This window comes from Carcharhinus amblyrhynchos, chromosome 15 (assembly GCF_965287045.1).
Source record: "Carcharhinus amblyrhynchos chromosome 15, sCarAmb.v2.hapA, whole genome shotgun sequence".
Classification (NCBI taxonomy): domain Eukaryota; kingdom Metazoa; phylum Chordata; class Chondrichthyes; order Carcharhiniformes; family Carcharhinidae; genus Carcharhinus; species Carcharhinus amblyrhynchos.
In genome coordinates, this window is record NC_137338.1 from 77,442,495 (window position 1) to 77,469,595 (window position 27,101).

General features: G+C 50.5%; 2 protein-coding genes across 3 annotated transcripts in view; one reads left to right on the forward strand and one right to left on the reverse strand.

Moving 5' to 3' along the window:
- Nucleotides 1-4: 4 nt before the first annotated feature.
- LOC145353483 (RIB43A-like with coiled-coils protein 2) lies at nucleotides 5-12,407 on the reverse strand. Its single transcript, XM_080204283.1, has 7 exons — nucleotides 11,964-12,407; nucleotides 10,397-10,478; nucleotides 8,633-8,977; nucleotides 8,378-8,496; nucleotides 7,123-7,350; nucleotides 1,697-1,863; nucleotides 5-365 (listed from the first exon to the last, which is right to left on the reverse strand). The coding sequence occupies exons 1-7, from the start codon at nucleotides 12,078-12,080 to the stop codon at nucleotides 284-286; spliced, it is 1,140 nt and encodes a 379-aa protein (XP_080060409.1). The 5' UTR covers nucleotides 12,081-12,407; the 3' UTR covers nucleotides 5-283.
- Nucleotides 12,408-12,849: 442 nt separating this feature from the next.
- The window catches only part of LOC145353485 (structural maintenance of chromosomes protein 1A), a 40,869-nt gene continuing 26,617 nt past the window's right edge, over nucleotides 12,850-27,101 (forward strand). For both annotated transcript variants that reach the window (XM_080204285.1, XM_080204287.1), the window contains exons 1-10: nucleotides 12,850-13,062; nucleotides 15,897-16,085; nucleotides 16,352-16,464; nucleotides 17,055-17,258; nucleotides 17,871-18,109; nucleotides 18,890-19,148; nucleotides 20,925-21,065; nucleotides 23,363-23,445; nucleotides 23,674-23,881; nucleotides 26,890-27,075. In XM_080204285.1, coding sequence (XP_080060411.1) covers nucleotides 12,954-13,062; nucleotides 15,897-16,085; nucleotides 16,352-16,464; nucleotides 17,055-17,258; nucleotides 17,871-18,109; nucleotides 18,890-19,148; nucleotides 20,925-21,065; nucleotides 23,363-23,445; nucleotides 23,674-23,881; nucleotides 26,890-27,075 — 1,731 coding nt within the window. In that variant the 5' untranslated portion in view covers nucleotides 12,850-12,953. The remainder of the gene's footprint in view (nucleotides 13,063-15,896; nucleotides 16,086-16,351; nucleotides 16,465-17,054; nucleotides 17,259-17,870; nucleotides 18,110-18,889; nucleotides 19,149-20,924; nucleotides 21,066-23,362; nucleotides 23,446-23,673; nucleotides 23,882-26,889; nucleotides 27,076-27,101) is intronic.

Here is a 27,101-nt window from a genome sequence, read left to right on the forward strand (position 1 = left end):
AATTTCATCTCGATAAACTTTCGGGGCGGGCAGGTGGCAGGGAGGCAACTTCTCGACAATGTCTGGAGTGTACGTGGGGGGCAGCAGAGCAGGTGAAGGGGGCCAACAGAAAGCAATGTTTTAACAATGACAATGTGCCCCCATATCCTGCAGTTATGGGGGAAAACACAGAAACGCGAGAAACTTGTTCAGTTCTAATCTGTTAAAGAGATCAGCAGATTGGATCAACACCAATCTCCTGTAAAAGTGTCGTCACAGTTCACTGTGCTGAGCTGGACTCTCATCAGCGACTGGAAGTGTTGAACTGAAGGAAATACTGTGCAGTTGGCGGGTTAGTGTAAACCTCCTTATCCAGATAATTTTGGCTGCAATTCAGAATTTTCTTCATTAGTAATCCAATCACTATCAAAACTTCCATCAGACACTCCCAGGACAGGTACAACACGGGGTTAGACACAGAGTAAAGCTCCGTCTACACTGTCCCCCATCAAACACTCCCAGGATAGGTACAGCACAGGGTTAGATACAGAGTAAAGCTCCCTCTACACTGTCCCCCATCAATCGCTCCCAGGACAGGTACAACACGAGGTTAGACACAGTAAAGCTCCCTCTACACTGTCCCCCATCAATCACTCCCAGGACAGGAACAGTATGGGGTTTGATACAGAGTAAAGCTCCCTCTACACTTGCATTATATGTACCACACGTTGGAGGATGAGTGCTGAGGGAGCGTGGCACTGTTTTCAGGTCAGTGCTGAGGGCGTGCTGCACGGTGGAAGGGTCAGTGCTGAGGGAGGACCAGACTGTGGGAGGGTCAGTGCTGAGGGAGTGCCGCCCTGTCAGTAGAAGGATCTTAGGGACGAAAGATGAAAGTTGGGGTCTGTCCTGTCTGATAGGACACCAATGCTGCCATTCCCACCAAGAGATAACCCCCAGAAAGTCAGTAACCAGTGGTTCATTAGTTTGCAGCCGGGGAAATCCCCCATCACTGCAGACATCGTGCTGTGTGGCTGGAGCTGTGTCTGGGAGGAGGTGAAGCCAGTGCTGTGGCTGCAGGATACTCCCCATACCAGAGGAAATTAAAACCCCTTCACCCAATTTCATTCCTTCCCTCTCCCTTCTCCCTCCCCATCACCCCACCCTCTCCTCCACCACCCTTCTTCCTCCCTTCCCGCCACCCATCTCCCTCCTCCCACTCCTCTCCCTCCCTCCCCTGCCACTCCTCTCCCTACGCCCCGCCACCCTCCTCCCTCCCCGCCATCCCCCTCCCTCCTTCCCTCCCCGCCACCCTCCTCCCTCCCCGCCACCCCCTCCCTCCCTCCCTCCCCGCCACCCCCCTCCCTCCCTCCCCGCCACCCCCTCCTTCCCTCCCTCCCCGCCACCCTCCTCCCTCCCCGCCACCCCCTCCCTCCCTCCCCGCCACCCCCTCCCTCCCTCCCTCCCCGCCCCACCACTCCTCTCCCTCCTTCCCCCGCCACCCCTTTCCCTCCTTCCCTCGCCACCCTTTTCCCTCCGTCCCCCACCATCCCTCTCCTTCCCTCCCTCCGCCTCCCTTCCATCCCCCTCTCCCTCTCTTCGCCACCACCCTTCTCCCTCCCCCGCCACTCCTCTCCTTCCCCCGCCTCCCCACCCCCTCCCTCCCTCCCCACCACCCCTCTCCCTCCCACTGCCACCTCTCTTCCATTCTGATACTCACTGTGCCAGCTGTTCCTTGGCCAGGTGCTTGTTGTACTTGTCCAGCTCCTCCCTCAGTCTCCTGGCTTCCTCCGCCTCTTGCTTCTCCAGGGTCATGGCTGCCCGAGCTGCTATGATCCGCTGCTGGTCCCACTCAGCCTCGTCCTGTGCCTCCTTCATCCTCAGCTTCTGCAAGTGGGGGAGGGAGAGTGGGGCACGGGGTGACAGAGGGAGAGCATGTCCATTGAGTGTTGTTCTGCAAGCGAACCCACCCTGATACAGTGGTGAGCGTATGGCGCAGTGCCCCACCTATCAATCAGGATGTTATCACACCATGTGATGGCATGACCCACAGATGGACCACAACTCGGGTGAGGGTCAAAGTTCACATGCGGGGCCAGGTAAGCTGTGGATGCCCTGTGACGGACCCAATTGAGCCCTCAATGACAATCAATGCCCCTTCGTTGTGTCAGAAATTCCACATCATCTGAGGAATTCTCCACTATTAAGTGCCTTAATGATAACGTAATTCCCAATTGGAACGGGATTGAGTGACCCGGTTTTTGGCGATTGTCCGCCCACTGCCTAGCTGTTTCCCTGGCGATTTCTTTTTCCACAGGGATGTAACAGACCTGGGCATGGCCAGTTTTTCTTGCTTGTCCCTCGTTGCCCCATTAGCTCTTCGTAGCTCACTGAATCCAAAGAGTCAATCACATTGCTGTGTCACATGTAGACCAGACCAGGGTAAGGACAGCAGATTTCCCTGAAGGGGACATTTAGAGAACCAAATTGGGTTTTTTTGTTATGACAATTGATGATAGTTTCCCAGTCACCGTGACTGAGATGAGCTTTATAATCCCAGATTTTAATATTAATTGAATTGAAATTCCACCGGCTGCCATGATGGGATTTGAACCTGTGTCACCCCCTCTCCCCAAGCCTCTGGATTGACAGCCTGGTGACAATACCACCACAACACTGTCTGACATGTCTATAGCACCCTTGATGCAGGGATTGTATCGGCGGTCACGGGGGCTTTCGTTGACCACGGTTTTTGAGTTGAGGTGATCACACGTACATTGAGGCTCCGCCCCCATGCACTCCACATCCCTGCCGGACGGGAGGACACTCGGGAATTTTACGGCAGCTATGAAATGGGACAGCATGAGGCCGAATGTAAATGCCTGCAATGGGGACCATGGACAGATTCTTCCAGGGAAGGTGGCAGCAACTGTACGTCTTCCCAGTCTCCCTCCCAACTTCCTAGTCTAGCGATTTTCCGGTTCCCCACCGGAAATCCAACCGACCTGGAGCTGAGGGCATAACCCCTGACCTCAACTCCTGATTGGACATGGAGCCCCACCACTCCATCACCACACCCCCAACCCCCCGTGCCATTAAACGGCCACTAACTGGTTGTCCAAGACTTAACTGGAGGAACCAAGATGGTGGGTTCAAGATGGTGCTTATGTCTCTGCTACACCTCCCTCAACCAACTGAGATGCGTAAAATCCCACCACGCTGATAGAGTGGCAAAGGTGGGAGCGGTGGGGGGTTGTGGGAATGTGGGGTCTGAGTGCGACCTGTCATCCTTTCAAAATCCTCGAACCATGCACCAATTTTCCTCTGCCTTGCCCGGGATGACTAAATCTGGCTGCCTCACATACCAACCTATAGGTATGTGAAGAGCAGGTGGTTTTGCCACTGGACGAGTAATCCAGAAGCCTGAATCCGATGCGGAGGTCATAGATTCAAGTCTCACCAGGGCAGCTGCTGGCTTTTAAATTTAATTAATGATAAAATCTGGAATTATAAAGCTGGTCTTGTAGAATCCCCACAGTGCAGAAGGAGGCCGGTCAAGTTTGCAGCGACTGCAATCCCACCCAGGCCTTATCTCTATTATCACACATATTTACCCTGCTAATCCCCTGACACTAGGGTCAATTTTAGCACAGCCAATCCACCTAACCTACACATCTTTGGACTGTGGGAGGAAGCCAGAGCACCCGGAGGAAACCCATGCAGACACGGGGAAAACGTGCAGACCCCACGCAGTGACCGAAGCCGGGAATCGAACTGGGGTCCCTGATGCTGCGAGGCAGCAGTGCTAACCACTGCGCCACCCCACCATCTTATTTAAGGTAACTGTGAAACTATCATTGATTGTCATAAAAAAAAACCATCTGGTTTCACTAATATCACCTTTAAGGGAAAAGGAAATCTGTCATCCTTACCCTGGCCTAGCCTACACGTGACTCCAGACCCCAACATGCACAACCCCTGGCAAGACATTTAATTCAAGGGACAATTAGGGATGGGCAACAATACTGGCCTTGCTCAGCAATTTCCCCCCACCCCAACAGCTGAATGAAATGATAGACACAAGATGGAAAGTGCAGGTGAGTGAACTGAGGTCAGATACAGGTCAGCCATGATCTAGGGGCTTGAGGGGCCAAATGGCCACCTCCAGTTTCTTATCTGAACTGGAGCATTGGGATACTTCCAGGTTTGGGTGGTGAACTGAAGAGGCCACTCAGCCCCTCGAGCCTGCCAACCCATTCTATAATTTTATGTCTGATCTGTCTCCTCGACTCCCATTTTGTAGTCTGTTCCATCCCTCCACCAGGGGCGAAACATCCTCTCAGCATCCACTCTGTCAAACCCCCCCACCTCAGAATCTGAGATGTTTCAATAAGATCCCCTCTCATTCAGTGACTATCACTGTTTGCTGTGCAGATACATGGATTTGGCCCAGTGTCTGTGGGAGTTTGGGCATTCTCCCCGTGCTTGCGTGGGTTTTCTCCGGGTGCTCCGGTTTCCTCCCACACCCCAAAGATGTGCTACTAGACTGATTGGAGGTAATAAATTGTCCCTAAATTAGTTTTCCCTCAATGTGGAAAGCCACAAGCATAGATAAGGGTCATGGGTGGAGGGGGGACTGGTAATATTAAAATGGCGGCACGGGCTTGTTGAGCCGAAGGGCCTGTTTCCCGGGCTGTTTTTGTTCTTTGTTTGTTCTTTGTTCATTCTTCTAAACTCCAATGGCCCCGACCTGCTCAACCTTTTCCTCACCCCAGGATTCAGCCCAGTGAACCTTCTCTAAACGGCCTCTGATGTGAATAGATCCCTCCTTCGGTAAGGAGACCAAGACTGCTCGCAGTACTCCAGCTGCAGAAACACCAACTCTCTGTACAGTTGGAGCGAGACTTCTATACTCCGTTCCCCTCTTGCAATAAAGGACAACATTCCTATTTGCCTTCCTCATCAGTCTCTGTACCTACATGGTAACCTTTTGTGATTCATGCACCAGGTCACCTAGATACGAACACGAGTTATAGAGTCAGAGGTTTACAGCATGGAAACAGGCCCTTTGGCACAATTTGTCCATGCTGCCTTTTTTTTAAAACCCCTAAGCTCGTCCCAATCGCTTGCATTTGGCCCACATCCCTCTCCACCAACTTATCCATGTAAACGCTTTTTAAAAGACAAAATTGTACTCACCTTCCTACTACCTCTGGCAGCTCATTCCAGACACTCACCACTGTCTATGTGAAAAAACTGCCCCTCTGGACCCTTTTGTATCTCTTCCCTCTCACCTTAAAGCCACGCCCTCTAGTTTTAGACTCCCCTACCTTTGGGAAAAGATAGCGATCTATGCCCCTCATTATTTTATAGAGCTCTATAAGGTCAGCCCTCAGCCTCCTACGTTCCAGAGAAAAAAGTCCCAGTCTATGCAGCCTTTCCTCATAACTCAAACCATCAAATCCCAGTAGCATCCTAGTAAATCTTTTCTGCACTCTTTCTAGTTTAATAATATCCTTTTTATAATGGCGTGACCAGAACTGTATACAGTATTCCAAGTATGGCCTCACCAATGTCTTGTTCAACTTCAACAAGACATTCCAACTCCTGTATTCAATATTCTGACTAATGAAACCAAGCATGTTGAATGCCTTCTTCACCACCCTTTCCACCTGTGATTCCATTTCCAAGGAGCTATAAACATGTAACCCGAGATCATTTTTTCTGTAACTCTCCCGAATGCCCTACCATTAACTGAGTTAAGTCCTGCCCTGGTTCGATCTACCAAAATGCATCCTTACGTTTATCGAAATTAAACTCCATCTGCCATTCATCATCCCACTGGTCCAATTGATCAAGATCCCATTGCAATCCGAGATAACCTTCTTCACTGTCCACTGTGCCACCATTCTTAGTGTCACCTGCAAATTTAATAACCATGCCTCCGATATTTTCATCCAAATCATTAATATAAATGACTAATAACAGTGGGCCCAGCACCAATTCATGAGGCACACCGCTGGTCACAAGCCTCCAGTTTGAAAAACAACCCTCTACGACCATCCTCTGGCTTCTGTCATCAAGCCAATTTGTATCCAATTTTGTATGAGCTAGCGAACAGGAAGGGGGCCACTCAGCCCCTTGAGCTTGCTCCATCATTCAGTGGGATCATGGGCTGATCAGATTGTAACCTCAACCCCACATTCCCACCTCCCCGATAAAATGTCACCCCTCCTCACTTATCAAGAATCTATCCACCTCTGCCCTGCAAAGAACCACTCTGCTTCCAACTTGTGAGGAAGAAAGTTCCAGAGACTCTCGAGAGAAAAACGTTTCTTCTCATCCCAGCCCCAAACAATATTCCGTTTCCATTCAACCGCCCCCCCCCCCCACACCCCCTGCTAAAGGGGACAACCTTACATTATGCCCCATCCACCAAATCTCTGCCCCCTCCAACACTCAACCGATAGACCTGTGCAGATTTTTTGTATCCTCACAGCTTCCTTTCCCACCTTTCTTTGTATGTGTGAATTTGACTACCGTACAACGGGTTTGTTAATCCAAGTTGTTATAGATGATAAATTGTTGGGGCGCCTGTACTCATAGAGTCATAGAGGTTTATAGCACATGGAGAGAGAGGCATCCTTCAACCCATCGTGTCTGCGGCACTCCTCCAATTACAGTTCACCAACCTGAATGTGGAATCATAAAATCCCTACAGTGTAAGTGGAGGCCATTTGGCCCATTGAGCCTGCACCGACAGCAATCCCACCCAGCTCCTATCCCCATAACCCCACATATTTACCCTAATTAGTCCCCCTGACTCTTACGAGCTATTTAGCATGGCCAACTAACCTGCATATCTCTAGACTGTGGGAGGAAATCGGAGCACCTGGAGGAAACCCACACAGATATGAGGAGAACATGCAGATTCCACCCATGCGGTGACCCAAGCTGGGAATTGAACCTGGGTCCCTGGCACTGTGAGGCAGCAGTGCCAACCACTGTGTCACCCAATATCAACCCGTTTATCCCAACTCTTTGTTCCATTAGTTAGCCAACTCTCCGCCTGTGGTAATGAAGCCCGCAGCGTTCCCTGGGGGATCTGGATTTTCATTCCCTGCACCGATTCCCTCCCCAGCTCACCTTGTTCTCCTCAATCTGTTGCCGCCTCTCCTGGTCGATCTGCTTCAGCTGTTCCGGACTCATCCCTTTCCAGCGGTCGGTCACCACGCGGTGAGGGCCAAAGGCACTGACTGCCACCTCTGGATTCTCTGTCAGGATGTCCCCATATACATGGTTTCCAATCTCCGCGTAGTTCTTGTCTGTCTCCTGCTGCCTCTCTGTCTCCCGTGCCGCCTCCTGTTCGGCAGCCTACGGAGAAAGTGAATGTGAGATGCTCTGGAGGTGGGGGAATGGGGTGGTTCAGGGGGGGATAAACTGCCCCCCTCCCCCACCCCTTGCCAATTAGGAATAAAGAACAAAGAAAATTACAGCACAGGAACAGGCCCTTCGGCCCTCCAAGCCTGCACCGACCATGCTGCCCCACTGAACTAAAACCCCCTATCCTTCTGCGTACCACATCCCTCCATTCCCATCCTAGTCATGTATTTGTCCAGACGCCCCTTAAAAGTCACAATCATACCTGCTTCCACTACCTCCCCCGGCAGCAAGTTCCAGCCACCCACTACTGTCGGTGTAAAAAATCTGCCTCGTACATCTCCTTTAAACCTTCCCCCTCCCACCTTAAACCTGTGCCCCCTAGTAATTGACTCTTCCACCCTGGGAAAAAGCTTCTGACTATCCACTCTGTCCGTGCCTCTCATAATCTTATAGACTTCTATCAGGTCTCCCCTCAACCTCCGTCGCTCCAGTGAAAACAAACCAAGTTTCTTCAACCTCTCCTCATAGCTAATGCCCTCCGTACCAGGGCAACATCCTGGTAAATCTTTCTGTACCCTCTCCAAAGCCTCCACATCCTTCTGGTAGATGTGGCGACCAGAATTGAACACTAATAATGGAAAGTGCTGGGAGAAAGAAACTCAGCAGTAGGCCACTCGGTCCTTCTCCAGCCTGTTGCACCATTCAACAAGATTGCGGCTGAAGTGCTGGTGTTTCGAATGTGACACATTCCCATCTAAATCCCTCACCATGTCGACAACCTTTGATCCCTCGCCCCCCCCTAAAAGGAACTATCTACCTCTGCCTTCAAGATAAGAAGTGATGCCTCCACCACCACCACCACCCACCCCCTCAGCTGCCCCCTCCACAATCCGGCCTCCATCTCCTTCTGAGACAAAGTTCTAGAGTTGCACCTCCCCAAAATGAAATTGACCCTATCCCATCCAACCACCCCTGCACCTCCAATCCTTGGAACCCCAGGAGGGTAGAAACCCCATACCAGCGCCATGTTGTAGTTAAGGGTGGCGGTGTTGAGGGCTCGACGGGCTTCTTCCTCCAGCTCAGCGAGTTTGGCAGCTCTGGCATCGAGCTCCATCTCCTTCTTGTGGTATAGGTCATCTGTGGGAGGTGGGGTTGGAGGGAAAACACACACACAGTGAGAGAGGTGAGGGTGAGGAGGTGGCAGGTTTGGAGGAAGGAGCAGAGCTGAGAGGAGGAAGAGTAAGGGCATGGGGAGGAGAGGACTGGGAGTTACCTGCGAATCTCTGGTCACGCTCGGCCCTCTCCTTCTCCATTCTCTGCGCTGTCAGCCACTTGCGGGACTCCTGCTGCTGGAACTTTTTCCGGGCCTTCTCGTTCAGGTCCTCGCCCGCAAACTTCTGCAGCCCCGAGGGGCCACAGCGGGGGTCATCGTCACTGACGCGGGCGGGCACATCCTTCTTCAGCCCATCCGGGTCCCACAGGTCAAACTCGCGCTGGGTCTCGGGCTGCTGGTAGCGGGTTCGGTACTCATTCACCTCCTTGTTCAGCTGAAGGATTCTGTCTGCTTCCTGCGCCTCCAGGAGCTGGGCCACCTTGTCGAAGCGCAGATTCTCGGCATCTGGGCAAGAAGAGAGGCTGCGTCAGTATTGACCCTTCCACAGTGCAGCGTTCCCTCAGCACTGCCCCTCCCACAGTGCGGCGCTCCCTCAGCACTGACCCTCCCACACTGCGGCGTTCCCTCAGCACTGACCCTCCCACACTGTGGCGCTCCTTCAGCACTGACCCTCTCAGTGCGGCACTCCCTCAGCACTGCCCCTCTCACAGTGCGGCGCTCCCTCGGCACTGCCCCTCCCACAGTGCGGCGCTCCCTCGGCACTGACCCTCCCGCAGTGCGGCGCTCCCTCGGCACTGACCCTCCCGCAGTGCGGCGCTCCCTCGGCACTGACCCTCCCGCAGTGCGGCGCTCCCTCGGCACTGACCCTCCCGCAGTGCGGCGCTCCCTCGGCACTGACCCTCCCGCAGTGCGGCGCTCCCTCGGCACTGACCCTCCCGCAGTGCGGCGCTCCCTCGGCACTGACCCTCCCGCAGTGCGGCGCTCCCTCGGCACTGACCCTCCCGCAGTGCGGCGCTCCCTCGGCACTGACCCTCCCGCAGTGCGGCGCTCCCTCGGCACTGACCCTCCCGCAGTGCGGCGCTCCCTCGGCACTGACCCTCCCGCAGTGCGGCGCTCCCTCGGCACTGACCCTCCCGCAGTGCGGCGCTCCCTCGGCACTGACCCTCCCGCAGTGCGGCGCTCCCTCGGCACTGACCCTCCCGCAGTGCGGCGCTCCCTCGGCACTGACCCTCCCGCAGTGCGGCGCTCCCTCGGCACTGACCCTCCCGCAGTGCGGCGCTCCCTCGGCACTGACCCTCCCGCAGTGCGGCGCTCCCTCGGCACTGACCCTCCCGCAGTGCGGCGCTCCCTCGGCACTGACCCTCCCGCAGTGCGGCGCTCCCTCGGCACTGACCCTCCCGCAGTGCGGCGCTCCCTCGGCACTGACCCTCCCGCAGTGCGGCGCTCCCTCGGCACTGACCCTCCCGCAGTGCGGCGCTCCCTCGGCACTGACCCTCCCGCAGTGCGGCGCTCCCTCGGCACTGACCCTCCCGCAGTGCGGCGCTCCCTCGGCACTGACCCTCCCGCAGTGCGGCGCTCCCTCGGCACTGACCCTCCCGCAGTGCGGCGCTCCCTCGGCACTGACCCTCCCGCAGTGCGGCGCTCCCTCGGCACTGACCCTCCCGCAGTGCGGCGCTCCCTCGGCACTGACCCTCCCGCAGTGCGGCACTCCCTCAGCACTGACCCTCTCACTGCGTGCACTCCCTCAGTGAGGGGTTAAATACAGAGTAAAGTTCCCTCTACGCTGTCCTGACAACACACTTTGAATTTCTATTGATTGCAGTGCCTGCTCTGCTTCTGTCCTTTGGCTCCCAGTTCCTTTGAGCGAGTGTGGCCATTTCGTGCAGAGCTCTGGTCAAGTAACTGGTTTACGGAGATAATTACCAAAAGCTTCATCGCGGAGTCGCTCCCTATCCTCTCGCATCTTCTTATCTTTCACCTGCTCGTCCAAGAATGGGCGATCCACCTGTCCGACCAATCAAGAGGAAGAGAAATGGTCATGTCTGTGAGAAGGGTTAAAGGTTATATGAACAATGGCACTTGGATGTGGGCTATTCAGCCCATCTGTGCCCTACTAGTGTCCCTGTACCACACGAGCCTCACTTCACGTCTTGTCCTCCTTCCCCGACATGCCCCAGCACTAGTGTTCAGGACCAGGAGGAGCTTGCTGCCAGTCTTTGAAAATGGCGACAACTGATTCACCCAGCTCCATCGCCGCTTTGAGACAAGGGAATCAAAGGTTGTTGGGGGTAGATGTGAATCATAGAATCCCTATAGTGCAGAAGGAGGCCATTCAGCCCATTGACTTTGCACTGACTCCGACAGAGCATCTTATCCAGCCCCGATCCCTGTAATCCCATATATTTACCCTGCTAATCCACCTAACCTACACATCTTTGGACACTCGGGGGTGATTTAGCATAGCCAATCAACCTAACCTGCACATTTTTGGACATCACTCATTGTATGTATGCATTGATGTGCCATGAGCCCACACAGGGAGTTTAGAAGACCGAGAGGGGACCTTATTGAGACATATCGGAATCCCACAATCTTAGAATAAGAGCAGAGGGTGGGGGAAGGGGGGAAGGTTGCTCATTTCGGACCAAGATGAGGAGGAGTTTCTTCTCTTGGAGAGGAGTGAATGGGTGGAATTCTTTACCGCAGAAGCTGGGTCACTGAGTGTGTTCAAGGCCGAGATAGACAGATTTTTAATCAGTGAGGGAATTAGGCGGGAAAGTGGGAGTTGAGGATCCTCACATCAGATCAGTCATTGAACGAGCAGAGCACACTCCTGATCCTCCACTGGGGAGGGGTTAATGGTTGCTGAACAGTCCTGTACTGCTCCTATCTTGTCTGCCAACACACCACCCCTCCAAAATGCCAAATCCCCGACCCCTTGCGATGGAAGACCTTACGAACATAAGATGTAGGAGCAGAATTAGATCATTCAGCCCATCAGGTCTGCTCCGCCATTCAATCATGGCTGATATGATTCCCATCCCCAATCTTCTGTCTTCTCCTCTTAATCTTTGATCCCCTTATTGATCAAGAACCTATCTATCTCTGTCTGAAAGACACTCAATGACCTGATCTCACAGTGACAATGAATTCCACAGATTCACCACCCTCTGGCTGAAGAGATTCCTCCTCATCTCAGTTTTGAAGGAGCGTCCCTTCACTCTGAGTTCTTGTCTGTCCCACTAGTGGAAACGCCCTCTCCATGGCCATGCTATCTTAGCTTCTCAGTATTCTGTAAGTTTCAATTAGATCCCCTCCCCCCATTCCTTCTGAATTCCATCGACTACAGACCCAGATTCCTCAACCGTTTGTCATATGGCAAATCCTTCATTCCTGGGATCATTCTTGTGAACCTCCTCTGGACCCCCTTCAAGGCCAGCACATCCTTCCTTAGGTATGGGGTCCAAAACTGCTCCAAGGGATCGCTTACCCCTATGGTCCGGTGCCTAGCATTGAAAATACGGCTCTGGCGCTGCTGCTCCGCGTTCCTCCGGCGCTCGATGGCAGCAGTCTGCTTTGGGTCAACAGGAAGATCCAACTTGTACATGGCCTCCTCCCCTGTGTTGGTGGATAATGTCAAATATGTAAGTACGTATTTTATATATATTTATATATGTATATACTTTCCCACTGGCTAGCTCTGTGCTTTGGCTGAGTTAGGGCTCCCCTGTGGTCAGCCACCATTCATTTACACTGAAACCCAACAACAACACCACCTCCCAGTTGCTGGCAGCATGGCCAAAACAAACAGGGACGCCTTGGGTTGCCATGGCAACCGAGACATTCCAACCTTGCGAATAAGTGGGGGGTGGGAGACCCTAAGAAATATATTACTCCTGAACTAACAGTTTCTGCCCAGGTTCGCATCTTGAGTAGATGGAAGGCGGATATTAAATTATAATGAAATTAGACGAAGGAAGGGGGCTCAGACAGTGAATGGTGAGGGCTCGAATTGCAATGTGCGCAGACGCAGCCGCGGTGCCCGCCGGGAGCTGTAGTCCAGGCGCAGAACAGCTCGCCAGGAACTGTAGTTCTGGCGCAGGACGCATGCGTGATCGGTTTGCCTGTCTCTTCTTCCCCCGCCCCCCCTCGCCGCCGGCGGAGGAGGAAAGCCGTGCGCATGCGCACAGAGTTTTCTCCGCATTGCACCCCGGGGGATGTAGTCCTGCCGCCGGACGCATGCGCATCCCGAGGCTGTTACCGTGGTGCACCCCGGGGGTTGTAGTCCATAGTCCGATACTTTCCCGCTCACATGCATTGGAATAGGGAGGTGGGAAAACTACAAATCCCAGAAGACCTAGCTGCGAGGTGATGTTTTGGAGCGGGACGCGGGAGGCCTAGCCCGGTTGTTGTCTGTCGACTCCTCGCTTTTATTTGGTTGCCGTCGCCCGCTTGGTCGGGCTTCCCTCCTCTGCTCGCCATGGGATTTCTGCGGCTGATCGAGATCGAGAACTTCAAGTCGTACAAAGGGCGGCAGATCATCGGGCCCTTCAAGAAGTTCACGGCCATCATCGGGCCCAATGGCTCGGGTGAGGAGGCGGGAATCGAGCTCCGGGCTGGGCCTGCTGCCTGCAGCCAAAACCCGGGGAGCTGGGCACCGCTCCAGCGCCACTTTACCTCAGGATTTTCCACCGCTTGCCCGCCCGGCCCAAAATCCAACATCATTTATGTGTCATCTCTCTGCGAAAATCAATCCTTAAAATCTTACCCGGAGCTTTTAAATGTTCTGCTTCTGCTCCCCCGCTTGTCTATCCAACCCCCCCCCCCGCTTTCTGTAGTCACTCGCCATTCCGTCTTGTCCCCTTCTCCATTCCCTCTCCTCGCATTCCCCTCTTCCTCCATCTCTTCATCTCCCTCTCTCCATCCCCTCTCTCACCCACCTCTTCCTTCTCTATCTCTTCATCCCCTTCTCTCCATCACCTCTCATCCCCTTGTTTCTTCTCTATCTCCTATCTCTTCATCCCCCTCTCCATCACTTTCCCTCTCTCCAGAACCCTCCCCCCAACCTCTTCAGTGGCGACAGGGCAGAAGTTAATTAGTGTGTCTCCCTCTCTCAACCCCTACAACTCTCTTCTCTCCGTTAAGTTGCTTTTTCAATATTGGATCTCTCCATCCAAGATCATCGTCTCGCTCCCTTGTCCGAATAATATTTCCTTATGTGGCTGGGAGTTGATGTATGTTTTTTCCTTTGATTGTCACTCCCGCAGAGCATGTTGGTGATGTTCCTTAGTGTGATTTTGCTTTGATTTCTTACTGTCACTTGTATTAACATACAGTGAAAAGTATTGTTTTATGCGTGCTATACAGACAAAGCATACCATTCATAGAGAAGGAAAGGAGAGAGTGCAGAATGTAGTGTTACAGTCTTAGCTAGGGTAGAGAAAGATCAACTCAGTCTAAGTCCATTCAAAAGTCTGATGGCAACAGGGAACAAACTATTGTTGGTTGGTACGTGACCTCAGACTTTTGTATCTTTCTCCCTATGGAAGAAGGTGGAAGAGAGTATGCCCGGGCCGTGTAAAGTCCTTAATTATGCTGACTGCTTTTCCAAGGCAGCAGGGATGTATAGACAAAGTCAATTGATGGGAGGCTGGTTTGTATGATGGATTGGACTATGTTCACAGCGCTTTGTAGTTTCTTGCTATACCAAGCTGTGTTACATCCCGAAAGGATGTATTCTGTGGTGCATCTGTAAAAGTTGGTGACTGTCCTAGCGGACATGCCAAATTCCCTCAGCCTCCTGAGAAAGTAGAGGCGTTGGTGGACTTTCTTAACAATAGATTCACCATGGAGGGATCAGGACAGGTTGTTGGTGATCTGACACCTAGGAACTTAACCATTTCCACTTCATCCCCTTTAATGTACAAAGGAGCATGTTCTGTACTACACTTTCTGAAGCCGATGACCGCCTTTGTTTTGCTGACGTTGCTGGAGGGCTTATTGTCATCGCACCAGTTCACCGGATTCTCTATCTGTTTCCAGTACTTCATCTCTTTGTTGTTTGAGATCTGACCCATTACATTGGTGTTGTCAGCAGACTTGAAAATTGAGTTGGAAGGAAATTTAGCCACAGTCATAAGCGTATAAGGAGTCTAGTAGGGAGCTGAGGACATGGCCTTGTGAAGCACTGGTGTTGTGGATGATTGTGGAGGAGATGTTGTTGCCTATTACTGATTGCAGTCTGTGGGTTAGGAAGTTTAGGATTCAGTCGCAGAGGGAAGAGCCGAGCCCCAGGCCACAAAGTTTATAGATGAATTTTGAAGGAATAATGTTGAAGGCTGAGCTGTAGTCAATAAATAAGAGTCTGACATAGGGGTCTTTGTCATCTAGATGGTCCAGGATTGAGTGTAGGACCAGGGAGATGGTGTCTGCTGTGGACCTGTTGCGGCCGTAGGCAAACTAGTGGATCCAGGCAATCTGGGAGACTGGAATTGATTCGTACCATGACTAACCTTTTGAAACACTTCATAATGATGGATGTCAGAGCCACTGTGCGATAGTCATTAAGGCACGCTCTGCTCTGATTCTGGCCACCAATGCTCCCATTTCCATCGCTTTAAGAAGTGGCAGCAGCGTTGGGACTCAGCTGAGATTCCTTCCTTCAACCTCCCCACCTCGTGTGTCTCCTTTTCGAAATCCATCTCTTCAGCTCAGCATTCCTGCCCACCCATCCCCCAGTATGTCTGGCTTGGTGTCAGTTTTTGCTTTAGTTGTCGTGATCAGGGCTACTACACTCCTCTAATTCTTGCCTCCTGCATGTCCCTCTGATTTGTGTCACTGCAGATGGAGGCTGAAGATCACTGTAGTTCCTCGCTGTAATATCCAGCTGCCCCTTCACCGGCTCCGTGTGGGAGCAAATACCACATTCCCTGAGTAGAGGCATTTTTACTGAATCTGCCCCTGTGCTGTCCAATTGGATTTATTAATGACTGTTTGTAATTAAGGGGCGGCACATTGCCACAATGATTAGTACTGCTGCCTTACAGCGCCAAGGACCCGGGTTCAATTCATAGTTTGGGATACTGTTTGTGTGGAGTCCGTACTTTCTCCCTGTGTCTTCATGAGTTTCCTCTGGGTGCTCGGGTTCCCTTCCAGTAGGTGGATTGCCGAGCTAAATTCTCCCTCAATGTTCCTGAACAGGTGCCGGAGTGTGGCGACTAGGGGATTTTCACAGTAACTTCATTGCAATGTTAATGTAAATCTACTTGTGACACTAATAAATAAACTTTTAAGTCTCCCAATGTTGTGTTTTCACCCATTATTTATCCTGTCTCAGGTCACCAACCCCCCCGCCCCTCCAAGTTCAGCCCCCTAATATGAGTTGCATCTTAATGTGATGATTCCTGCCCTTTTTTTTGCTCAGGTAAATCTAATCTCATGGATGCCATCAGCTTTGTGCTGGCAGAGAAGACCAGCAACCTAAGGGTGAAGACGCTGAAGGACCTGATTCACGGTGCCCCTGTGGGGAAACCAGCTGCCAACCGTGCCCTGGTCAGCATGGTGTACGCAGAGGACAGCGGCGAGGATAAAGTCTTCACCAGGGTTATCGTGGGTGAGTGAAGCTGGACACAATTGCTTTACGTAGGAGAGCGATGTATCTGGGCCATATCGGCACAGGCCCTCCAACAGCGCGGCGTTCCCTTGGCACTGGCCCTCCGGACGGTGCAGCACTCCCTTGGCACTGGCCCTCTGGACAGTGCATCCCTCCCTCGGCATCAACCCTCCCTTGGCACCGGCCCTCCGGATAGTGCGGCACTCCCTCGGCACCGGCGCACAGTCTGTTGGCATGAGCACCAGTAACTCTCAGTAAATTTACAGGGTCTTCCTCGGAATACAGGATCAACAACAAAGTGGTCCCACTGCAAGAATACAGCGAGCAACTGGAGAAACTGGGAATTCTTATCAAAGCCCGGAACTTCCTCGTGTTTCAGGTAACACCAGCGTCAATCTGATTCAATTTCTACTCATTGACCTAGTTATATTGTTTTCCCCACCCCGCCATTTCCTGAAGAAACACTCCAGCCCCTACAACCCTCCCTCTCTCTGTAATCACCTCCAGCCCTACAACCCTCCCTATCTCTACTACAACTCTCCCTATCTCGGTAACCTCTTCCAGCCTCTACAATCCTCCCTATCTCTGTAACCTCCTCCAGCCCCTATACTCTTTTCTATCTCGGTGACCTCCTCCAGTCTCTACAATCCTCCCTATCTCGATAACTTCCTCCAGTCCCTGCACTCCTCCCAATCTCTGTAATCTTCTCCAGCCCCTACAAACCGCACCCCCCCCCCCACATCTCAAACCTCCATAGGTCCCCACAACCCTCCCTATCTCTGTGACCTCCTGCAACCCTCCCTATCTTTGCCCCGGTGTCTTTCCAGCACTATTCCCACTGTGTTGCGGCCCACATGGGCAGGGTATTCTCCTTAATGTCCCACGTGGAAAATCTAGTCTTGTCTGTATGTGGCTCTGTGTTTGTTGCTTGCCCCTGCTGGAGGTGACTCGGGTGTTCTGGGTTCACAGGGTGCAGTGGAGTCCATTGCCATGAAGAACCCCAAAGAGCGGACCGCCCTCTTCGAGGAGATCAGCCGCTCGGGCGAATTGGCTCAGGAGTATGACAAGAGGAAGAAGGAGATGGTGAAGGCCGAGGAGGACACTCAGTTCAACTACCACCGGAAGAAGAACATCGCAGCAGAGCGCAAGGAAGCCAAACAGGAGAAGGAGGAGGTATGTTGCTGGTATGTTGGGGTTTGACAATGTGTGATCTGATGCCTACTTAGACATCAGAGTTGGCAGCACAGAAATGGACCATTTGGCCCCCTCAGCTGCGTACCACGGCTTCAGTCCAGATATCAGCCTCCCTCGCACACACCCTACTTCATTCCTCCCCCCCATATCCTTCTATTCCTCTCTCACTTATGTGTTTATCCAACTTTCATCCCCTTAAATGCACCAATGTGATTCATGTATCCACTCCCTGTGGGCGATACTTGCACATTCTCCCCACTCTGAGTAAAGACCTTTCTCCCCAATTCCCCACTCATTGGATTTAGTAATGACCACCTTGTATTGATGGGGGTTTTTTTTTTAGCTTGCTCTTGTTACTGCCGATGGCACGGCTCTCCCTTAGCACTGACTCTCCCACAGTGCAGCGTTCCCTTGGCACTGATTCTCCAGCGGGTGAATCAGATGCTTGAGACTCTGTGGTGAGGTCAGCCTTGTTCTAACTTAGATGAGAGAAACCAGCCAATTGAACCATGCCTGACACCAAAATTGTCGGTTTCCTCACAGCCTATTCTTGTTCCTCACCATTATGCTATTCCCACCCCACTGTCTCAGGCGGAGCGTTACCAGCGCCTGAAGGATGAACTGGCTCGGGCACAGGTACAGCTGCAGCTCTTCAAACTCTTTCACAACGAGTCAGAGATCGAGAAGCTGAGCAAGGACCTGACCTCCCGCAACAAGGAGATCGAGAAGGACAGGAAGCGCATGGACAAGGTGGAGGAGGAGATGAAGGTGCAGAAGAAGGAAGTGGGCAAGCTGATGAGGGAGCAGCAGCAGATCGAGAAAGATATCAAGTACGTTTCCAGTTGTGCTCGGGAATGTTGGGATGGGTACAGAATAACATAATTATTACAATGGAGAAGGAGGCTATTTGGCCCAGTTTGTCTGCACTAGCTCCCCAAACAAGCATCACAATTTCGTGCCCTTCCCCTGCCTTTTCCCCAACCCTCTGCACATTGTTTCTATTAAAACAATCATCTTAGGCACCCTCTCAAATGCTTCGACTGAACCTGTCTGCACCACACTCCCAGGCAGAATGTTCCAGACTGTGAACCAATTGCCATGTGGAAAATTTTTTACTTTGATCACATTTGCTGCTTTTGCATATTGCTTTAAATATTCTTGTTCTCAATCCTTTTTACGAGGGGGAACAGTTTCTCTCTCTCTCTATACTCTGTCATGACTCCTGTCATGATTTTGAACATTTCTGTCAAATCTCCTGTTAGCCTTCACCTCTCCAAGGAGAACAGCCCCAACCTCTCCAAGTCTATCCTCCTAACCGAAGTTTCTCATCCCCCAGAATCATTCTTGTGAACCTCTTCCGCACTCTCTCCAATGCGTTCACATCCTTCCTATAGTGCGGCACCCAGAACAATACACAATAAAGGTGGGGTTGCTTCCTTTAAAAAGTACCTGGATGAGCGCTTGGCACATCAGAACATTTCAGGGCTTTGGGCCAAGTGCTGGTAAATGGGATTAGGTGGGAGGTCAGGTGTTTATCGCAAATTGGAGTCGACTCTGGGCTGAAGGGCCTCTTCCATACTGTATGATTCTGAGATTCTTTCTGCTTTCAGGGAGAAGGATGCAGAATTAAATCAGAAACGGCCACAGTACATCAAAGCCAAGGAGAACACATCGCACAAAATCAAGAAGCTGGAATCCGCCAAGAAGTCATTGCAGAATGCCCAGAAGCAGTACAAGAAGCGCAAGGCCGACATGGACGAGCTGGAGCAGGAGATGCTGTCAGTGGAGAAAGCCCGGCAGGAGTTCGAGGAGCGCATGGAGGAGGAGAGCCAGAGTCAAGGCCGGGATCTGCAGCTGGAGGAGAACCAGGTACGGCCAGGCAGGGAGGGAGTGTGGCAGGATAGTCATCTGCACTGATCCACTGGGGAGGTTAGCCGATACTCAGGGAAGCTGCCAGCAATTTCCAAGCATTTGCAAGCCTAAAACAATTGCCCTCTCGCTGACCTTCCAAGTATCAATTTCCGGGATCACTATTGTGTGTTTTTAGCTATTTATAAGCTAGTTTGAAACCAGTAAATAAACTGTCCCCAACATGGGGAAGACCCAATTTCCCAGACCACTTCATGTGCTTTAAGCAATTTCCAAGCATATAACAATCGAAAGAGAAGCAATTGCACTCTGACCCAGTTACAAAGAATTAGATCTGTAACACTAAACTTTGGATCTTGGACACCCAGTGTTAGCATCGGTACTCAGGAAAGAAAGGGCTGCATTTATATAGCAGTGTTTTGGGGTGTCCCAAAAGTGACTTACAATCACTCAGAAGTTACTTTACTCAATTTGCGCATGGGAGGATCTTGAAAACAGTAATGGGATGAATGGCATGTTGATGTAAAGTATTTGAAGGATACATATGGCTCGGGGCACCAATTGCATGCAGGTACTACTGTTGTAATGCAGGAAACACAACAACCAATTTGCCCACAGCAAGCTCCCCCATGCAGCAATGTGATAATGAGCATAAAAATGAGGGAAGTAACCAGATGCCCTGTTTTTAGTGATGTTGGTCCAGAGTCAGTAATAGCCGGGGCGCTGATATAATTCTGGAGAATCTGAGGTGCCAGTGGATCCTTGCTGAAGTGCGGTACCCCAAAACTGAAGTTAATATCTGACCAAGGCTATATACAACTGAAGTATCGTAGCATCCGAACCCCATCAAACAAAAGTTATCACTGTTCTTGGGAATTGGTGCGAATGTATCTCCTGTGATATACTTCATGTCACTGAGTACACTCCCTCAGTATTATGTTGAAATGTGGCTCAGACCCACAACTTTCTGACCCCAGCAGGAGGGTTCCCACTGTTTTGGAGCAAATCCAGTAGCTAAATCAAACAAACTTGAGGCACAAATCAAAAGGAGCAGCCCTTTAAAGGGACACTGCCTTAAGCAAATGAAACTTAGAATCATAGAATTTTACAGTACAGAAGGAGGCCATTCAACCCATCGAGTCTGCACCAACTCTTGCCCAGCTTTATTCTCTGCTAATCCTTTATTCTGCTAATCCTCCTAATCTTTATGTAACTTGAGACATTAAAGGGCAATATAGCATAGCCTATCTACTTAACCCGCGCACATCTTTGGACTTTGGGAGGAAGCCGGAGGAAACCCATGCTGACATTGGGAGAACGTCCACACAGACAGTCACTTAAGACTGGAATCGAACCTGGGCCCCTGCAGCTGTGAGGCAGCAGTGCTACCCACTGTGCCACCGTGCCGGCCAAACTTAACTTAAAACTTCAAGCCAAGATGTGATTAAAAGGGTCGATAAAGCACCTTAGTCCCCACGGTACCCACCGGGCATGGAAAGTCTCAACAGTGCTGGTGAACCCCATGTAGTTTCTAAGTGACACTTTCATAGTCAGGTCTAATTGGGGTCAGCTAGAGAGCAATTGATTCTTTTCTGACTGGTAGGTGCTAGGAATTGGCCGAATGATACCTCTTTTGTTTCACTAAAGGTCTCTCAGTAGCAAAGAGCTGATGGTCTTAATTGAGCACACAATTGTTGAGCCATCTCCGTGACATCGTGCAATATTTTTTGTCTTTCACCCCACTTTCCACCCCACTTTCCACCCCCCTCTCTTTAGGTGAAGAAATACCACCGGCTGAAAGAGGAGGCCAGCAAACGAGCTGCCACCCTGGCTCAGGAGCTGGAGAAATTCAACCGGGACCAGAAGGCTGACCAGGACCGGTTGGACTTGGAGGAGAGGAAGAAGGTGGAGACGGAGGTGGGTATTTAATCCAGTGCTGCAGCTTTGAAGCCATGGGGAGGGCCAAAACCTGTAATGGTGCACGTTGGTGATAGTGGGCTTTGCGGCTGCCTGGAAGTCTGTATAGTGCAGTGCAGGCAAAAAGGGCCAATGTTATCTTAAGGTGCGTGCTTACCTGGCTGTACAAAGGGATCCCACTACGTACAACTACAATTTTGCTGGCGCGTCATTGTGGGTTTGCTGTAGACTTCATTCATTGCTGTTCAAACGCTCGTTTGGAGTTAGAGAACTTGAGTATTCCTGGAATGAAAAGACATGTCAAAGCTTTTTGTCATACACTCATCAGGACAGCCATGCAAGATAAACAAACAGTGAAGAGAAAAACAATTTGTCCTGCACAAGAAGAGAGTGTCGCTTGGTTGGCAAGTGGACTCTGATTGGTAGGGGCATTGGTCTGGATGAATGCAGCAGGGAACAGCTAACTGCCCAGCTCTTGTTCAGATTCAAATCAGGGTAGATTAGTTCTGATTTCCTGGGCATTGCCATGGGGAATGATCCAGGGAATGGCTGCAGGGCAAAATTAGACTTTGGCCACTGATTCTTGAAACTCTTCACCAATGGCATTTTCCTCGCTTGGCGTTTGGGTTCATTAATGGATTGAGAATACGAACCTGTGAAATAGGAGTAGGCCATTCAGTCCCTTCGGCACCCTCCCCCAACCCTCCAGGAGGTAACCTCCTCTGCTTTAAAGATATTCAATGACCACTGGTCTCCACAGCCTTCTGAGACTGAGGGCTCCAAAGTGGCACAACCCTCTGAGAGAAAAGAAATTCTCCTCATCTCTGTCCTGAAAGGAAGACCCCTGACTTTAAAACGTCACCCTCTCCCTAAAGTTCTGGATTCATCTGCAAGAGAAAATTTCCTTTCTACGTCCACGTTGTCGAGACCATTCATAATCAAGTCGCCCCTTACCCTTTGATTTGATTTATTATTGTCACATGTATTGGGATATGGTGAAAAGTATTGTTTCTTGCATGTTATACAAACATACTGTTCCAAAATTCCAGTGGAAACAAGCCTAGTTTGTCCAATCTTTCCGTATAAGACAACCCACTCATTCCAGGTATCAGTCTAGTAAACCTTCTCTCAACTGTCCCTGATAGGTTTACATCCTTAAATAAGGAGATCAAAACTGCAATGATTCATCTACAACCCCGTTATCCTGCATCGGTAACCACAGGCTGGTACTTGCTGACCTATGTTGGTTCCCCGTCTGGCTATGCCTTGATATTTTCTTTCATTAAACTCTTGGCTGCCCTGGCCTTGCCCCTCATGTCTGTAACATCCTGCAACACTTTGAGATTTCTGCGCTCCTCCAATTTCAGTCTCTTGCACATCTCTGATTTCCATTATCTTAGCATCGGTGGCAGTGCTTTTAGTAACCCAGCTCCAAAACGCCCCCCGACACTTCTCCACCTCCCTTGTGCTCGATTAAAACTGACCTGTTTGACCAAGTGAGAGGTCCTGTGTATATCTAGTCCTGTTTGCTTCATCTATGCAAAGACTTCATTTTAAGATATTTCTGCCTATGTAATTACGAACTGTAGGAGTTAACTGACACTGCTAACTTGACTACATTTTAAAATTCAGAAGGCACGCTGGGTTAGCTAGAAATTGACTGCATTCCTAAAGGGTACACGATGTAGGCAAAACGAGCATTTCATAGCAATTACAATGATGGTTTGCAGATAGAGACAGCATGTGGCAAACACTTCCAATAATGAGATATGGATTGAAATATATTTTCATTTCAGTACATGTAGGGGCATTTCACAGTAACTTCATTGCAGTGTTAATGTAAGCCTTACTTGTGACTAACAAAATAAACTTTACTTTTCAGTTCTCAGATTTTGCTCATCTCAATACATGTTTTTATACAGGGGCTGTCTGTGAAGCCAGTCTCCAAGTTCGCTCTCTTCTCGCTTCTGTCTTGTTAATTGTTTTGTAAGTTTTGTACAATAAAAGAAAATCATTTTAAAACTCGTACCAAGTGCTATCCCCTTGTCTATTCGAATGAATGAATGGACTCAACATTGAGCCTTTGGAAACTTGTCCTTATTATCTCTCTGTGGCCTGGGGTCAAATTTTGTTAATTGCTCCTGTGATCTTGGGATAGTTTTGGACGTGCTACAGAAATGGCCATGTTATAGGACCAGGCCATTTGGATGGGCTGTGGTCTTTTTTTTTGCAGTTTCTCCATTCCTCTGTTTGAGTTAATTGTGGATTTTAATGGTGTTCTCTCTTGCACTCTGCAGGCGAAAATCAAACAGAAGCTCCGAGAAATTGAAGAGAACCAGAAGAGAATTGAAAAGCTGGAAGATTACATCAACACCAGCAAGTGAGTATGTGTTAAACGGTAAAACGAATTGTTCATGTGTGAGAATTGGCAGTGCCTGGATGTGAACATGGAGGTTGCAATGTATGTGTGCATGCAGAGGCTTGCATTGGTGTGGGTGAGCGCCTGTGTATGTTGGGCGTGTGTCTGTTTACACGTGAATGCCTGCAGATTGCGTGCGAAAGAGGGCATTGAGTTGATGTTTGGCTGATGCTGGCCCTACTACTGCAGGCAATCACTGGACGAGCAGCAGGCCCAGGAGACTAAGCTGACCGAAGAGGTGGAGGCGGCGAAGCGGCGGATCGATGAGATCAACATGGAGCTGAACCAGGTCATGGAGCAGTTGGGCGACGCACGCATCGACCGGCAGGAGAGCAGCCGTCAGCAGCGCAAGGCGGAGATCATGGAGAGCATCAAGCGGCTGTATCCAGGCTCAGTGGTACGTGGCTGTGGTTTCTCTGTCTCCCCCGGGGAAGTGGGACAAGCGAAAAGGGTTAGAGAGGCTCGGGCTGCAAGATCTGTTGCAGTGGGGAGAGTCCTCATTGTGAATTTTCGAGACCTTCCCCTTGCCCCAAGAGCATCCAGTGCTGATGGAGGCCGCTCTGGCCATCCTGCCTATGGTATAGCACTATCTCACTGCTCTTCAAAACTTTGGGGGAAATTTATTTCCCCCAAAATTCCCTTTTTACACTTCAGTAAGAATTCCAGCAAAACCAGAAACCATTGGGCATTTGCTTCCTCCTGTGATTCCTCGCCCACCGCCCCCCGCCTCCCCCCAGCACCCTAACCCTGCTGTGCCTGCTTTGTGGTCATGCCTCTGGTGGCGCTGTTAGCCCGGAAGAGCACACCGTTCTCCCCCTATCCTCGAGCAATGCCATGGGAAGTCCCCATGCTAGATTGGGCGAGGGATGGAGAAATCGATGACATGAACTCGGAATGTGGACCCAGCATAACCCAGTTCAGTTGGAGCAGAGCGTTGCAACGATAAGTTATTAGGAAGGGGTTGGTTTGAAACTTACATGATTTTCCATTCTCAAAAACATGCTAACTGTCCCTAATCAGTCTTTGCATCTCTAAATGCCTGTAGATCCTGTCTCTCAGAATACCTTCCAACAACTTGCCCAGTACAGATGTTAGGCACACCGGCCTGTAGTTTCCAGGCTTTTCCCTGTATTCCCTTTTTAAACGAAGGCACAACATTTGCCACCCTCCAATTTTCAGGCACCTCTTCTGTGGCTGTTGATGATTCAGATATCTCTCTATACCAAGTCCAGGTAAATGCTGCCAGACTGCTCAACCATACAAGGCATCACAACCAGGGCTAATTGGTCTTTATCAGACATTCATAGTTCTGCACATCCCACTGGAGAATGTGAACCCTGGTGGCACAGTGGGTTAACACTGCTGCCTCACAGCGCTGGGGTTTGATTCCCAGCTCAGGTCACTTTCTGTGCAGAGTTTGCACATTCTCCCCATGTCTGCATGGGTTTCCTCTGAGCTCTGATTTCCTCCCACAGCCCAAAGATGTGTTGGTTGGGCGAATTGGCCATGCAAAAATGTCCCTTAATATATTGGGGGGATTAGCGGGGTAAATAGTTGGAGCTGAGGGAATAAGACCTAGATGGGATTATTGTCTTTTTCTGCATTGGGAATTCTATGATTGGAACATAAATAAGCAAACTGCTGTGGATGCTGGAATCTGAATCAGAGGATGCTGCAAAAACTCAGCAGAGAAAGTAACTAATGTTTCAAATCTGTTTTCATCAGAAATCTGTTAAATGCTGCACCGCAGCTGCAATAAATGTCTAACAATCTTAAGAACAAGAGACAGAAGTTTACTTTTAAAGTTTATTTATTAGTGTCAAGTAGGCTTCCATTCACACTGCAATGAAGTTACTGTGAAAGTCCCCCAGTCGCCACACTCCAGTGCCTGTTTGGGTACACAGGGAAAATTTAGCATGTCCAGTGCATCTAACCAGCACGTCTTTTGGACTGTGGGAGGAAACTGGAGTACCCAGAAGAAACCCACGCAGACACAGGGAGAGTGTGCGGAGTCCATGCAGACAGTGACCCAAGCCAGGAATCGAACCCGGGTCCCTGGTGCTGTGAGGCAGCAGTGTCAACTAGTTTGTCACTGCCAACCAGCAAAGCGGGGAAAAAAGTTCACTGACACAAAAATGTATGAGTTTTTTCTTAAAAACAGGCTAAGTTGGAGGAGGAGGAAGGTCACTGAGTGAAGGTGTTGAACACGGTTAGGTACGTTGGCCGTGCTAAATTCGCCCTCCGTATACCCAAGCACGCACCGGAATGTGGCAACTTGGGGATTTTCACAGTAACATCATTCCAGTATTAATGCAAGCCCACTTGTGACTAATAAATAAACTTTAACATTAAACTTTTATAATGTTGAGTGCTGAGAGATGTAACATGCCAAAGCAGAAGATGAGATGCTTCTCCCAAGAACTGCCAAGGATGGATGGTGTGGGAATGAGAGCAAGGTGCCACAGGAAGGCTGGGGTAAAGCTTGCGGATTGAGCAGAGGTGTTCCGCCAACTGGTTGCCCAATCTACATTTAGTTCACCTAACATCAAGGAGACCGCACTGGGAGCAGCGAATACCAGAAACAAAAATGGGAAAGGAAATTTGACTCTGGTGTGATAGGTTTGTGGAATAGTTCACCTGGTTTTGCATGGGGCACCGGGTGCCCAAAGATCAGGAGCGTGGGGCTGAATTGCCGCTAGAAATAAAGTAACAGGTCTCTTGGCAAACTTAAAAGGGGGTTACAGCCAAGGACAAAATTGCATGTCAGTGGTCCATGGACTCCACAAGGCTGCAAGAGACACAGGAGTCCAGGAACCAATGCAACCTGTGGTTATGTCTCATCGTTGTGTGTGGGAATGGAGGAGGAGAAGGCCATTCACTCAGTCTGACCTGTTGTGCCATTCAATTAGATCATGGCTGATCTTAATACCACTTACTCGCCTGCATCTCCAAACCCTCCCAACCGTTGCTGCATATCCCTTGTTAATAAGGTTAACTGCCCATCCTTAATTGCCCCTTGAATCATGTGTCTTGCTATGGGCCATTTCCAAGGCACAGTTCAGAGGCCACCACATTGCTGTTGTGTGTCAGTCAGACCAGGGTAAGGACAACAGATTTTCTTTTTCCTAAAGAAGGACATTAGTGAACCAGATGAGCTTTTACAACAATTGACGATAGTTTCACAGTCACCTTTAATGAGACTGGCTTTATAACTTCAAATCTTCTATTAATAAATATGACCAGCTGTTCTGGTGGGACCTGAACCTGTGTCTCCCTCTGAGCGTCAGGGCCTTTGAGATGCTCGTCCAGTGAGGTAACCACTATGCCACCCTCTAAATGTCATTGTCCCCTGGTCGCAAAAGGTGTGATGTAAATGCAGTCTTAATATCTCTATCTTTCCTGCAGTATGGCCGTCTGATTGACCTGTGCCAGCCTACACAGAAGAAATACCAGATTGCTGTCACCAAGGTGCTAGGGAAGAACATGGACGCCATTATCGTAGATACAGAGAAGACCGGCAGAGACTGCATCCAGTACATCAAAGAACAGCGAGGCGAACCTGAGACCTTCCTGCCTCTTGACTACCTGGAGGTTAGCCCCGGGATGTGGTAGTGGGA